We start from the raw sequence: 14638 nt of genomic DNA, 5'->3' as shown, positions 1-14638 counted from the left end.
CTCTGCTTTTTAATATGCTGTCTAGTTTGGTCATAACTTTCCTTCCAAGGAGTAAGCGTCTTTTAATTTCATGGCTGCAATCACCATCTGCAGTGATTTTGGAGCCCAGAAAAATAAAGTCAGCCACTGTTTCCACTGTTTCCCATCTATCTGCCATGAAGTAATGGGACTGGATGCCATGATCTTAGTTTTCTGAATGTTGAGCTTTAAGCCAACTTTTTCACTCTCCTCTTTCACTTTCATCAAGAGGCTCTTTAGTTCTTCATTTTCTGCCATAAGGGCGGTGTCATCTGCATATCTGAGGTTATTAATATTTCTCCTGGCAGGAGTGCAATCCCTGCCAGGCTCCAAGGACCCATCTTGGGAAACTTCTGCAGGGTCCTGATGCCAGGAGGACAGGAGTCCTACGTTGGGCATGGCCAGACGCCAGCAGGGCTACAGGAATTAGAGTCTAGTTTTCTACTCCCAGCTGGTCTCCAGACCCCAGTCTATGCCCCGGGCCCGAGTCAAGCACAGTGCCCTTGCAGGGCAACGTGCCACAGTTGAGGTCACCCTTTTCTTTCAGACAGCCCTAACTTAGCCTCCAGAAATCTACCCTCTCCCAGGTCAAAAGTGATGGGCCAAGGGTCCTGTTTCTGTTCCCTTTGTCCATAACTGGGGCCTTTCAGTGGAAATTCCTTCTCCTGGACCAAAGACTTGGAAGCTGCTCCCTTGGGGCCCTAATCATGAGAGCTGGGGCAGAACATCACATTTTAGGTACCAACCCTCAGAACCCTATTCCCATGGTTCCTTCCCTCAGAATCTACAACCAAAGCCAGAACCCTCCCAATGCCTTCCCAGTGCTCAGGCCTAGGAAGGAGTAGCCCTTTCACCCCACAATTGGGCCCAGGTTCACAGGCTAAAATTGGCGTCTTGCCATATACTATCAGTTCAGTTCAGTCCAGTTGCTCAGTCATGTCCAACTCTTTGCGACCCCATGAACTGCAGCACACCAGGCTTCCCTGTCCATCACCAACTCCCAGAGATTACTCAAACTCATGTCCACTGAGTTGCTGATGCCATGCAACCATCTCATCCTCTGTCGTCCCCTTCTCCTCTCGCCTTCAATCTTTCCCAGCATCACGATCTTTTCAAATGAGTCAGCTCTTCGCATCACGTGGCCAAAGCACTGGAGTTTCAGCTTTAGCATCAGTCCTTCCAATGAACACCCAGGACTGATTTGCTTTAGAATGGACCGGTTGGATCTCTTTGTGGTCCAAGGGACTCGAAAGTCTTCGACACTGAAGTTCAAAAGCATCAATTCTTTGGCACTCAGCTTTCTTTATAGTTCAACTCTCACATCCATACACAACTACTGGAAAAACCATAGCCTGAACTAGATGGATCTTTGTTGGCAAAGTAATGTCTCTGCTTTTGAATATGCTGTCTAGTTTGGTCATAACTTTCTTTCCAAGGAGTAAGCGTCTTTTAATTTCATGGCTGCAGTCACCATCTGCAGTGATTTTGGAGCCCCCAAAAATAAAGTCTGCCACTGTTTCCACTGTTTCTCCATCTATTTGCCATGAAGTGATGGGACTGGATGCCATGATCTTTTTTTTCTGAATGTTGAGCTTTAAGCAAACTTTTTAACTCTTCTCTTTAACTTTCATCAAGAGGCTCTTTAGTTCTTCACTTTCTGACATAAGAGTGGTATCATCTGCATATCTGAGGTTATTGATATTTCTCCCAGCAATCTTGATTCCAGCTTGTGCTTCATCCATATACTATACCACATACTATTTCTTTTAATCATAACAATCCCATGAACTAGGTAATATTATTATTCCTATTTTTACAGATGAAGAAACTAAGGCTCAGAGAGGTTAAGCAACTTGCTCAAAGTTATACAGGTGCTAGTCAGAATTGGAGGTGAATTATAATACCAGGTCTTAATGGCTTCTGAAGCTCATGTTCTCAAAATCACTGGTGTGCAGAATAGCACAAAGTGCCTTTCACCACTAATGACCAGCTTCCAGGTACTGACTTACTGACTATAGGCCTGAACACTCAGCCAGGCCTTTTGCTAAGCCCTGTCTTCTCGTTCCATCCTTCTTCCTCTTGCCAATGAAACTCAATAATAAGTTGTCACACCAGGCCGCCTGATAAAGGAATCTCTTTTACAATGCCTCAGACCATAGCATCCGTCCCACTGTCTCCCCAACCTTATGCTCCATGGGTCCTCTGAGGGCTTGGCTCACACTCCTCACTGAGCTTTTGTTTATGCAATTTGCCCTTCTTGGAATGCCCTTCCAATCCCTTCAAGAGCTACCGGTGAAGTTCCAAAAGACTCCTAATTTCCTCAACCCAGGGATCTCACACTGTTCTGAATAACAAGACCAGAAGTGCCCCCACTAAGCTTCTCTGGCCCAGTACCCAATCAAGAAACTGCAAAGAGCAGGGAGGGCTTGTTCAATCCTAAGGCTTTCCTGGTGGTTCAGCTAGTAAAGAATCCACCTGCAATTTGGGAGACCTGGGTTCGATCCCTGGGTTGGGAAGATCCCCTGGAGAAGGGAACAGCTACCCACTCCAATATTCTGGCCTGGAGAATTCTATGGACTATTCCCTGGGATCTCAAAGAGTTGGACACAACTGAGTGACTTTCACTTTTCTTTCAATAGAGTCAGGAGGGTGAGAAAGGACACCCATGCAGCTGTTCCTTTCAGATCCTGAGCCACTGTTTTTTTTTGTGTTTTTTTTTTTCCCTGTAAATCTTGTTTAGGATAAGGAGGGTAAACCATATTAAGGGAGAAGTGGGGTTGAATAAAGAGGTGCAACTGAGAGATTTCCCAAAAGATAGATGCATGTAGGAGCTATATAAATGGTTTATCTTCCTATAACAAATTTCTCTACACTATTTTGGAGAAAGAGTGAAAATCTGTAACTTAAAGCATTTTTTTTTCTTTTTTAAGTTTTAGGAACATTAGGACTTAAAAGCAAAATTCTCCAAATATTTTAAGCTAAAGCAGGAAAATTGCTAAAAATTCCGTGCTTATAGGGAGAAAATCCGGGCTTTTCCCCCAACTAGAGCTGATTCCGTTTGCTCTGAGGTTGGGCATGAATGGGAGCCCAATGCCTGGAATCTAGTGAAGGCAGCTATTGTGATCTCGAGAGTTGGGGGGAGAATCAGTGCCCAAGGGTGTGTGGCCCAGACAGAAGCCTTGGGAAGGTCAGTGCTCAAGGGTAAGGCCCAGCCAGAGGCCATGGGAGGGGGGCAGTCCTGTGTCCCCGGGGTACTGTCTGCGACACAGGCTGAGCAGAAGGTGGAGAATGGCAGGCACTGGCTCCGCCCCCTCTCCCGCCCCTTTCCTGCCGTGCCTCCACGTGGTTCTCAAAAGCCGCAGCTCAGACTTGGTGGTCCCCAGGCAGCTCCAGTTTGTGGTAGCTCGGCAGCAGGAACTGCAAGCCCCCAAGGGGGTCCGTCTGTGGCTTCTGCCAGAAAAAGATCGAGGAAGGTGTTTTGCCGGCAAAATTGGACTCCACCGGCTTCCGACGACAAGACTGAGAGTCTCGGAGTCCTGAATGACAAGTGAGTGTCCCCAGGGGAAGGACAGGCCAGGGTCGCCATACAGACCGCTATGGCCGCGCCCGTCCGCCGTCTGTGTCATATCGCCTTCCACGTGCCGGCGGGGCTACCCCTCGCCCGGGATCTGCAGCGCCTCTTTGGCTTTCAGCCTTTGGCAGTACGGGAAGCAGACGGCTGGAGGCAACTGGCTCTGCGCAGCGGCGACGCTGTCTTTTTGGTGAATGAGGGCGCGGGGCCCGGAGAGCCACTGTATGGCCTGGACCCGCATCATGGGATACCCAGCGCCACAAACCTGTGCTTCGACGTGGCCGACGCAGGCGCTGCCGCCCGGGGGCTGGCAGCGCTGGGCTGCAGCGTGCCGGTGCCCCCTGTCAGCGTGCGAGATGAGCAGGGCGCTGCCACCTATGCCGTGGTAAGCTCGCCGGCAGGCAACCTCAGCCTGACTCTGCTGGAGCGCACTGGTTTCGGTGGGCCCTTCCTGCCTGGCTTTAGCCCTGTGCCCTCCACACCCGGCCCGGGCTGGTTCAGCCACGTCGATCACCTGACCTTGGCCTGCAACCCCAGCAGCTCCCCAAAACTGCTGCACTGGTTCCACGACTGTCTAGGCTTTCACCACCTGCCACTGAGCCCAGGTGAGGATCCAGAGCTGGGGCTGGAGGTGGCAGCAGGGTCTGGGCTTGGCGGGCTGAGGCTCACCGCCCTGCAGGGCCCTGTCGGCAGCGCTGTCCCCACCCTTGTGCTGGCAGAGTCCCTGCCAAGGGCCACCAGCGGACAGGACCAGGTGGAGCAGTTTCTGGCCCGGAACAGGGGACCTGGATTGCAGCATGTGGGGCTGTACACACCCAGTATCAAGGAAGCCACTGAAGGGGTGGCAGGGGCTGGGGGTCAGCTTCTGACTCCTCCTAAGGCCTACTACCAGCAGCCAGGCAAGGAGGAGCAGATCCTGGCTGCAGGGCAGGAGCCTAACCTGCTGGCCCGACAGGGGGTATTGCTAGATGGTGACAGAGGCAAGTTTCTGCTTCAGGTCTTCACCAAGTCCCTGTTTGCGGAGGACACTTTCTTCCTGGAGCTGATCCAGAGACAGGGGGCCACTGGCTTTGGCCAAGGCAACATTCGGGCCCTGTGGCAGTCTGTGCAGGAGCAAGCTGCCAGGGTCCAAGAAGCCTGCAAAGGGCCCAAGCTGGATGCAGCCGGCTGTCCCGGAGCATTGGAAAGTTCGGCATAGAGCCTGCTGGAACTGAGGGACATTCACGGAGGCCTGGAGTAACAGCTTTTGTCTTTAGGGGCTTCCATCTCATCAGTACCTGCCAGAAGTTGAAACTCTAACAGGGGTCCAGAGAGGTGGGATTTTTTTTTAACTGTGAAACATTTCTCATATTGTCTGTATCTAATATATATGCAAAGTGTAAAGAATAGCAAAATTATATGATTAGGAAATAGAACATAACCAGTATTTCTGAATCCTCTTTATGTCTTTCTGACCTCATTTCTCTCCACCACACCTCCAATTTGATTTTCTGCATTGTTTCACTCCATATATAACGTATCCCTAAACAAATGATCTAAATGGCAACCCATTCCAGCATTTTTGCCTAGAAAATTCCATGGATAGAGGAGCCTGGTGGGCTACAGTCCATGGGGTTGCCAAAGAGTCACTGAGCACAGGAGTCTAAGGCAAAATAAATTCTCCTCTGTACTTCCCTGTTCCCTAGGGAGAAGGCACTGCAGGAAGGAGGGGCTGAGTCAGGGCTAAGCCCAACCACCTGCTCTAGGGTGATAACGCAGCTCCAATCAGAGACCTGGCCGGAGACTGCTGGATGTAAGCCACTGGCAGGGGCTCTCTGCAGCTGCCTTCTCCCTTTCTGGGGTTGGAGGAGGACAGATCACTCAGGACAGAACACCCCCTCCTCCATCTGCCCAGGGCTGGCTAGGAGCTCAGCAGAAGTCAGCACCAAACAGAGCTCTACCACTTTCTGGGTCCCTCAGAGGTGAGGAGTGAAGGGGCTCAGGAGAGGGTGGGAAGCCTCCAGAATGACTACAAAAATAAGCATTTTATTAAACAGGATTCTCAGCGGGGTGGAGGATTCCAAAGGCATCACTGGGCTGCAGTGTTGAGGCTGGGTGCATCAGTGGGGACGTGGGGCCAAAAGAAACTCTCCAGGACTTGCTGGCCTGGACTGGGCTTTTTCCTTTTGGACAGGGTGGCCACCTGGGATCTCTTGGAACCCTGTGCAGAAGACAAAGGAAGGAAACACCAAGGTGACAGTAGAGTCTTCTCCTTCCACCTCGCCCTCCCCGTACCACTGATCTAGCTCAGATTCTAGCCTTAATACTGTAAAGCTTCCATCCTGTTTCCAGTATCTAACTCTTCAATCAATCAATTCTTTAAAAGGCAGCCTGAGGTAGTCTTCCTGACAGGCAAATCTGACTCCTCTCTCCGCCTAAAATCCTTCAGGGCCTAGTGCTCACGGCCTTAACTGTCCTGGGCCAGTCCTGCTAACTCCAACTAATCCAACAGCTCACAGGCTGTATGGTATTTCACCTTGGCTCACACTACTCTTGGGCCAGGAAAGAACATCTTTACTGCTGATTCTCCTTCCAAACCTGGAGAAAATAATTTAGTTCTAGGACCTAGATTACCAGCTGCTTCTTCCAAGCATCCATTCCTGATTCTTCCAGATAGATACGATAGCTCCCCACTTCATATCCCACAAAACTGAGTACATTTCACACACTGTGACACTACTGTCTCCATCATTTGCTCCTGTCCCCTCTCTACCTGTAAGGTCTTCAGGTCAAGAACTATTCCTCTCGCCCCAGTGAACTGTCATGGAGACTGTTCACCCAAACATGCATCACTTAACTCACTGAAAACCTGTAGATTTGGCCCTGGGGAGAGATGGCTGGGTGAGGGCCAAGAGACTCACCTTGCAGGTGCCAGGCTGTTGGCCCTCATACATGCGGAACACCTAGACGAGAAGAGGGAAGTGCAGGGCTGGCATCTTTCCCGCAAAGAGACAAACCTCTGTATTCTACCCTTAACTTCATGCCCCAGCACTTTTGTTTAAGATATGTTTTTCATTTGTTTACATAGTAATAGGTTTACTTAGAACACGCAGGGAACACGAAAAAACACAACGAAGACAACAAAGGTAGTGCCTTTTTCATGGCGGTGGAGACGGCTGCAGTGTGAAAGTCCTCCCGGGTCAGCCAGCGAGCGCCGGGTGGTACAATGGTCACTGGGGTGTGTTCTTCCAAGGCCAGACTGTATACTTGGTATGTCATCTTGATGTGAGAGAAGGTGTGGACCACCTAGGGGGTGCCAAGAGGCTGAAACAGACCCGGAGATGGGGCCACAGAAGCCATCATTCCTGGTCACTCCTCTCCTCACTCACCTGCCCCAGGTGCTGAAGGCGTGTGTCCGGGAGGGGCCCCACCCAACTCTGCAGTTCCTGCAGCAGGGCCGCCCGCTGATGCTGCCCTGAGGCTTCCGCATTCACACTCACTGACGGGAACTCCCACAGTCCTGCCAGCAGACCTGAGAGGGAGGGCAGCCAGCTGTGGGTGGGGCCTTAGCTGCTGCTGCCTCCATTTCTTCCCTGTTGCTCATGCCACCTCGCTGCACTGCCAGGGACCAGGTACCTGAGTTGGGCCTCTGCACCAGCAGAATGTGGGCACCCCCAAGGGCCTTGGGCTGCTCCAGAACACAGATGGCAGAGCACTCCTCCCTGGGGGGCTTGCGGCTGGCCTTTCTGGGAAAGTTGGTCACTCCCAGGGTCTGGTCCCAGGGCTCTGTGGGAGGCGCACACAGCGGGCACTGTCCAGTGTTGGGAGCTGGGAAGAGAGATCCAAGAGCCTCACTCAGGCCAAGTGGGCTCGGGTACCAAGCCCAAAGAGCAGGTCTTTGCCCAGCTCTGTAGAATCTGACTCGGTTGTAGGATGAAAGGGAATGAGGCTGCCACAGGCAGCTCCCTGACAGCACAGGGAAGGGCTGGGGCTGCCACTCACCACACTCCTCCACGTCACAATTGCCTGGCAGGCTCTGTGAGGCTGAAAGCTGCTCCCGCTCCACCTGAGAGGCACAGACAGGGCAGGATGCCATGGGGCAGGGGTCACTCCCTAGGACCCCTGACTGCCTCCCTTCCTTGGGTGGCTCACCCTCTGGCGTGCCCGGCACAGGTTCTGCACAGGGCAGTGGCTGCAGAGTGGGCGCTTCGGGGTGCACACTATGGCCCCCAACTCCATGGCTGCTTGGTTAAAGTCCCCTGGCCGGGCTGGGTCCACCAGCTGCTGGGCTAGGCTCCTACAAGAAGGGAACATTGCTCTGAGCCAAAGACCCTTTGGAGACACCTTTCCAATCTTCCTCTTTACCCTAGTATCCTACCAGAGGTGCTGGGAGACAAGAGTGCTGCTGGAATCAGCACCTATGGCTCGGACACGGCACAGCACCCGTATGACGTTCCCATCCACCACTCCAGCGGCCTGGCACAGAGGAGTCCAGAGTCAGCCTGGTCTGGGAGTAAGGTGGGCATGCACAATATGGGGGTGGGCAGTGGGCTCACCTGGCCAAAGGCTATGGAAGCAATAGCTCCGGCTGTGTACCGCCCTACCCCAGGTAGGAACTGCTGCAGGGTCTCTGCTGTACGTGGCATGTGGCCCCCTAGCTCCTCTACCACCTGATTGGAATGGGAAGGTTCATGATTATGAGGCACCCAAGGTCCTGGGGCTCCCAGACCCCTCGTCAACCCCTTACCTTCCGGGCTCCTTCCTGTAGCCACCGGCCTCGAGAGTAATAGCCCAGGCCGGCCCAGAGTTGGTTAACTTCCTGTGTGTGGGGTCAGAGGTCAGAGGGGTCAGGGATCGGTCCTCAGTAGTCCCCATTCCCCCTACCCTAGGGTGGTTCTCACCTCCAGGGAAGCACTGGCCAGGTCCTGCAGCGTTGGCCACTTCTACAGCCCGAAGGCAGACAAAAAGAGATGAGGCCAAAGGTGAAGGAAGTGGAGGAGACCTTATTTTATCCCTACCCCCAAGGAGTCATCTGGGGTCTGGACCATGACTGACCCTTCCCTTTGTTCCCAGAAGTCACCTGCATCCATCGGGTATAATAGTTGATCACCGTGGCAACCTGGGTCTGCTGCAGCATGACCTCTGCGACCCACACTGGGGAAGAGCAGCTGGCATGAGGACACTGCTGGCTGCCCTACTCTTAGCCCACAGCTCCTAGACCCCAAACCTGAGGTCGTCTAGGCAAAGCAGCCCTGCTCCAAGGAGATGTACTCACCAGCGTATGCCCGCCTGTCTAGGTCCACCTCATCCTCCACCTGCCAATGCAATCCCATATGGGCAGTTAGTGTGGAGGGGGCTGGGCACCAGCCTCCTACCCACCCCCTCACATCCATTGTCCTCCTACCAGCCTTCTCCAGGGTAGGTCCCGCTTCTTTCGGTCATACCAATCCAGCAAGCTCTCCTGGAGGGCTGTGACCTCGGCCACATCTCTGAATAGATGGTATGGGGAGACAGAGGCCTGCAATAATGCCTTCTGCTGCCTGGCCGGCCCTGCTGGGGTTTCAGAAAACTCAGGGATCGTCCCTGCACAGGCTGTGCACCAGAGGCCTGGTTTCAGGCTGTCCACTTAAGGCTTCACCCACCCCAATCCCTTGCTTGAGCTCAGACTGGGAGGCTCTAGGGTTTTGTAGCCTAGGTCAAGTTTCTAGCCTTTATCTCCCCAGGGAGGTACCCCTGGCTCCTTTGTCTCTGGATCATAATGAAAATCCAAGTTTCTGCCAAACATACACCTGTGGAGGGCCTTCCCATTCACAGAACACTTTCGGGCTGATAAACTCGTTGGATCCCATGAAAGCCAAGTGAGGAAGGAAATGCACAGACTACTGCTCCATGTCACTGATAGAAAGCATCTATTCAGAGCAATTATTCCAAAGTCACAGAGCAAAGTCAGAATTAGATCCTTAATTAGTTCCTTAATGACTTGATACATACCATGCTCTCTTCCCAGCCTGAATTTGCCCCCTTTCACGGCCAATTAAACCAGCCCCTGAGTCTGATTAGGACCCAGATCCTTACCACTGGGGGCAGAAGGCTTGGCCTGGCTGCTGCCGAAGGCACATTTCTCCTTTCCCTCCTGGCTGGATGCCTGCTTCCTGCGACCACTTCGATTCCCCACAGCTGCTCGTGACTTCTTCATGATCAGCTAGAACAGAATGACCCAGCCAAAGTATGTCAGTCACCATGAGGCTGAATCTTAGGGTCCTGTAAAGGGTAAAGCTACCTCCCTCCCCACACCATTCATATAAAGTGTCTAGCTTTTCTCAAGCACTCCCTGGATACTCACGGGCTTACTTACTCCTGGGGGGCTGTGGTACTGAGATATGACCAGTAGGGCTGAACTTCTGCAAGTGGCCTTAGTGGGACCAGCATTAGTATACACCTGGAGACATAAGTTAGAGGCCAGAGCTGGGCTGAGTCAAGGACCAAAGCCTCCTGTGCAGGAGCATATGTGTACCCCTGGGAGCTCAGGTATAAGAGGTTTATCTCCTTAGAGATGTAGCACATTTACACTGAAGCAGCTTTTTTTTTTTTTTAATTGGAGGCTAATTACCTTACAATATTGTAGTGGTTTTTGCCATACATTGACATGAATCAGCCATAGGTTTACATGTGTTCCCCATCCTAACCCCCCTTCCCACCTCCCTCCCCATTCCATCCCTCTGGGTCATCCCAGTACACTAGCCCTGAGCACCCTGTCTCATGCATTGAACCTGGACTGGCGATCTGTGAAACAGCCTTTAGTAATCATCTAGTCTAAACCTTCATCCTATAGAAAGGAGAAACCTCAATGATGATTTTAAAGATAAAATGCAAAGGAAAAAAAAACAGAGAAACTAAGGATCGGAGAGGGTAAAAGATTTGCCTGAGAGCAGATGGCAAGTTGGGAAGAGGGGGAAATGAGCTATTTTTATTTCTAATCTACTGATTTAGTAAATCGCAGCTGCCTATCCACTAGTAATGAGAAAACATCTGGTTGATCTTCACTGCTCCCTAACTGTTCTGGCTGCTGCTTTTACCTTTTATCTAACAGCTAAGTTAGTGAGTGTTATACATGCCAGACCCAGCGTAAATGCTTTACCAGTTTTCTTACTTAGTCTCTTAACAATCTCATGAGGTATGTTCTAGGATTACCTCCATTTCAGTTATGAGGAAGCTGACGCTTGTGATTAAGCAACTTTTTGATTCAAACTCCAAAGATCGGCCTGCAGAGTTATACTTGACTATACTGCAGTCCCTGCTGAAACTCTGGTTCAAACCCTCTCCTCAAACTTTTTCCTTCACACCTGATTTTTTTTTTAAATTGTAGGATAATTGCTTTACAGAATTTTGCTGTTCTCTGTCAAACCTCAACGTGAATCAGCCATTCAGTTCAGTTGCTCTGTTGTGTCCAAATCTTTGCGACCCCATGAACCACAGCGTGCCAGGCCTCCCTGTCCATCACCAACTCCCGGAATCCATCCAAACCCACGTCCAAAGATTCAGTGATACCATCCAACCATCTCATCCTCTGTCGTCCCCTTCTCCTCCTGCCCTCAATCTTTCCCAGCATCAGGGTCTTTTCCAATGGGTCAGCTCTTCACATCAGGTGGCCAAAGTATTGGAGTTGCAGCTTCAGCATCAGTCCTTCCAATGAACACCCAGGACTGATCTCCTTTAGGATGGACTGGTTGGATCTCCTTGCAGTCCAAGGGGCTCTCAAGAGTCTTCTCCAACGTCACACTTCAAAAGCATCAATTCTTCAGTGTACAGCTTTCGTTATAGTCCAACTCTCACATCCATACATGGCCACTGGAAAAACCATAGCCTTGACTAGATGGACCTTTGTTGGCAAAGTAATGTCTCTGCTTTTTAATATGCTGTCTAGGTTGGTCATAACTTTCCTTCCAAGGAGTAAGCATCTTTTAATTTCATGGCTGCAGTCACCATCTGCAGTGATTTTGGAGCCCAAAAAAATAAAGTCTGACACTGTTTCCACATCTATTTCCCATGAAGTGATGGGACCGGCTACCATGATCTTAGTTTTCTGAATGTTGAGCTTTAAGCCAACTTTTTCACTCTCCTTTTTCACTTTCATCAAGAGGCTTTTTAGCTCCTCTTCACTTTCTGCCATAAGGGTGGTGTCATCTGCATATCTGAGGTTATTGATATTTCTCCCAGCAATCTTAATTCCAGCTTGTGCTTCCTCCAGCCCAGTGTTTCTTATGATGTACTCGGCATAGAAGTTAAATAAGCAGGGTGACAATATACAGCCTTGACGTACTTTTTCCTATTTGGAACCAGTCTGTTGTTCCATGTCCAGTTCTAACTGTTGCTTCCTGACCTGCATACAGGTTTCTCAAGAAGCAGGTCAGGTGGTCTGGTATTCCCATCTCTTTCAGAATTTTCCACAGTTTATTGTGATCCAAGGCTTTGGCATGGTCAATAAAGCAAAAATAGATGTTTTTCTAGAACTCTCTTGCTTTTTTGATGATACAGCGGATGTTGGCAATTTGAATCAGCCATAGGTATACATATATCCCTCTCCTTTGAAACTCCCCTCCCGTCCCACCCCTCTGGGTTAATACAGAGCCCCTGTTTGAGTTTCCTGAGCCATACAGCAAATTCCCATTGGCTATCTATTTTACATATGGTACTGTAAGTTTCAATGTTACTCTTTCCGTATATCTTACCCTATCCTCCCCTCTTCCAATGTCCATAAGTCTATTCTCTATGTCTGTTTCTCCACTGTTGCCCTATAAATTAATTTTTCAGTACCATTGTTCTAGATTCCATATATATGTGTTAGAATACAGTATTTATCTTTCTCTTTCTGACTGACTTCACTCTGTATAATAGGTTCTAGGTTCATCCACCTCATTAGAACTAGCTCAAATGTGTTCCTTTTTATGGCTAAGTAATATTCCATTGTGTCTATATACCACAACTTCTTTATCCACTTATCTGTTGATGGACATCTAGGTTGCTTCCATATTCTAGCTATGCTTCACACCTCATTTTCATCAAAAGAGCTTGCTTCCGCTTTCAGAAAAAAGAACCAATGCATAAACTTCCCCCCATCTGCACTTTCCTTCTCCTTTATCCCATTATATGGAAGAATGTTCTCTCCTCCTCCTCCTCCAATCCCATCCACAGACACACCCACTTCCTAGCAAAACTTCTTGACCAAACTCACTGACTTCCATAATTCCTTATGGAGTGCCTACTAAGTCCAAGCAGTTTTAGGTGCCTGGAATACTTCAATAAATAAAACAGCAAAGGTTTGGGCCTTCATAGAGTTTATGGGATCTACAAAAAATAATGCATAAAATCAGCCAATTATATAGGATGTTAGGTGATAAAAACTAGCATAAACAGTCAAAGTAGACTTGTGAAGGGGCTAAGAAGTAAGTGAGGGTGGTGGAATGTTGCAATGTTAAAGAACGTGGTCAAGGTGGGCCTTGTTAGAGCAATATTTGACCAATGACTTAAAGCAGTTAAAGGAGTTATCCATACGGATGACTACCTGTGCTAGTGCAGCAGGGTTCCTGGTGTGTTTGTAGATTGAGGAAGTCAGTGTGGTTAGAAATGGAATAGGAAGGGGTGAGTAGTAGGTGAGGTCGAAGAGGTAAAGAAGGGGAAACTGAAAGTCGCTCAGTCATTTCTGATTTTGTGACTGTAGCCCTCCAGGCTCCTCTATCCATGAACTTCTCCAGGCAAGAATACTGGAGTGGGTGCCATTCCAAACAAGGTGCGGGGAATAGGATTACAAAGTACCTTGTAGGCCACGAGGACGTTGGCTGTCACACCCATTGCTCTCAGGAGCCAATCCTCTTAATGTATCTTTGCAGGATACAAACAGCTCAACCTGCCTCATCCCCTCACCCACGGCGCTCCAGCCATGTTTGCCTGAAATAGTTGCTTCAATTCCCAAAGTGTCTGTCCACCTTGAGGCCTCACCCAGTTCATTTCCTCTGCTTGGACAGCTCTTGTCCTAACATTTATTTACTCTTCAGGTCTTGACTTAAATGTCCAAATCAGATCCCCCCCCAGTCTTACCCTCTGCTGTACTTCTCCACTGTTGCTCTTATACCAATCATAATTTCATGTTTATTTGTGATTCTTTGATCAGTGTCTGCTTTCCCCACTTAACTGTAAAATTCCATGAAAGAAACTTGGGTGTCTTTTGTTGACTGTTGTGCACAGTGCCAGGCAAACTGCATTAAAAGTACCCCTTTTTTCCAGAATGGGAGAAATCCAAACAATTCAGAATGATGATGAAAAGATTCAGTAGAAAGGATGAACTGGAAACAGCAAATAATCAGAGACAGAAAAGGTTCAGAGTCCTTGGTGGAAACCAGAGCTCTTGAGAAAGTTCTGGTCTATGGTAGGGACAACTCTCAGTAGCAGAAATCAAATCCCAAACCCCTCAGGAACAACTATAACTCCTAATTGCTTACAAGCTGTCACTGCTGGAGCCTAATTCAAGTCCTTATTATCACGCGCGTCTATTGTTTCAAAAGTGTCCCTGCTAGCGGTCGCTTTCACCCTCCGCAGCCTCATCTCCTGTCCCCTTCCCCGCTCCTTTCACTTGCTGGAATGCAACGAGCTCTCCACCCTCCCTAGGAGCTAGCCTTTTCCCAAATCCTTTTTCCACCCACACTCTCTAGTCTGCATAACTTCTACGGTTGCTTTAAGCTTAGCTCAGGTATCATCTCATCCTCTACAGACATAAAAACCCCAACCCCCACCCCGGGGCAGAGTCGATGAAGACAGCATAACACGAAAGCCTGCGTTCCCGCCAGGTCGCACAGGAAGAAGGAATTACCTCCCGCGCGATCTCCCGCGCCAAGCTCTCCGACGAACTCCAGGGGGCGTGGCCCCGGCCAATATTGGCGGCAAGCCGATCCACGCCGGCCAATAGGATTCCAGCGCGCGCCAGGCTGCCTCTAGCGCGCCGGGCTGCCTCTTCCGCACCAGACCCAGGAGATCTTAAAGGAAGTCCGACCGTTCGGCGATTCTGGGCATGAGACC

At 49.9% G+C, this 14638-nt stretch overlaps 2 protein-coding genes across 5 annotated transcripts; one reads left to right on the top strand and one right to left on the bottom strand.

Annotated features, from left to right (window-relative positions):
• The first annotated feature begins 3010 nt into the window (after positions 1–3010).
• On the top strand, positions 3011–5013 carry HPDL (4-hydroxyphenylpyruvate dioxygenase like). Its single transcript, XM_019957587.2, has one exon. The coding sequence runs from the start codon at positions 3615–3617 to the stop codon at positions 4785–4787; it is 1173 nt and encodes a 390-aa protein (XP_019813146.2). The 5' UTR covers positions 3011–3614; the 3' UTR covers positions 4788–5013.
• A 581-nt stretch (positions 5014–5594) lies between these two features.
• Positions 5595–14564, bottom strand: MUTYH (mutY DNA glycosylase). 4 transcript variants are annotated; one of them, XM_019957586.2, is made up of 17 exons: positions 14433–14564; positions 9912–10007; positions 9644–9770; positions 8973–9121; positions 8844–8883; positions 8649–8722; positions 8470–8511; positions 8316–8387; positions 8125–8238; positions 7947–8044; positions 7721–7865; positions 7571–7634; positions 7205–7396; positions 6958–7100; positions 6722–6874; positions 6490–6531; positions 5595–5789 (listed from the first exon to the last, which is right to left on the bottom strand). In XM_019957586.2, the coding sequence occupies exons 3-17, from the start codon at positions 9762–9764 to the stop codon at positions 5658–5660; spliced, it is 1581 nt and encodes a 526-aa protein (XP_019813145.2). In that variant the 5' UTR covers positions 9765–9770; positions 9912–10007; positions 14433–14564; the 3' UTR covers positions 5595–5657. The 4 variants fall into 4 exon arrangements, with proteins under 4 accessions (XP_019813145.2, XP_070642758.1, XP_070642756.1 ...); XM_070786657.1 differs by having other exon boundaries at positions 8973–9118; XM_070786655.1 differs by having other exon boundaries at positions 9924–10007.
• Between the last annotated feature and the right edge of the window lie 74 nt (positions 14565–14638).

This window comes from Bos indicus, chromosome 3, assembly GCF_029378745.1.
Source record: "Bos indicus isolate NIAB-ARS_2022 breed Sahiwal x Tharparkar chromosome 3, NIAB-ARS_B.indTharparkar_mat_pri_1.0, whole genome shotgun sequence".
Classification (NCBI taxonomy): Eukaryota; Metazoa; Chordata; class Mammalia; order Artiodactyla; family Bovidae; genus Bos; species Bos indicus.
The sequence above is the reverse complement of the archived record's forward strand: the minus strand, read 5'-3'. Positions and strand labels throughout refer to the sequence as shown.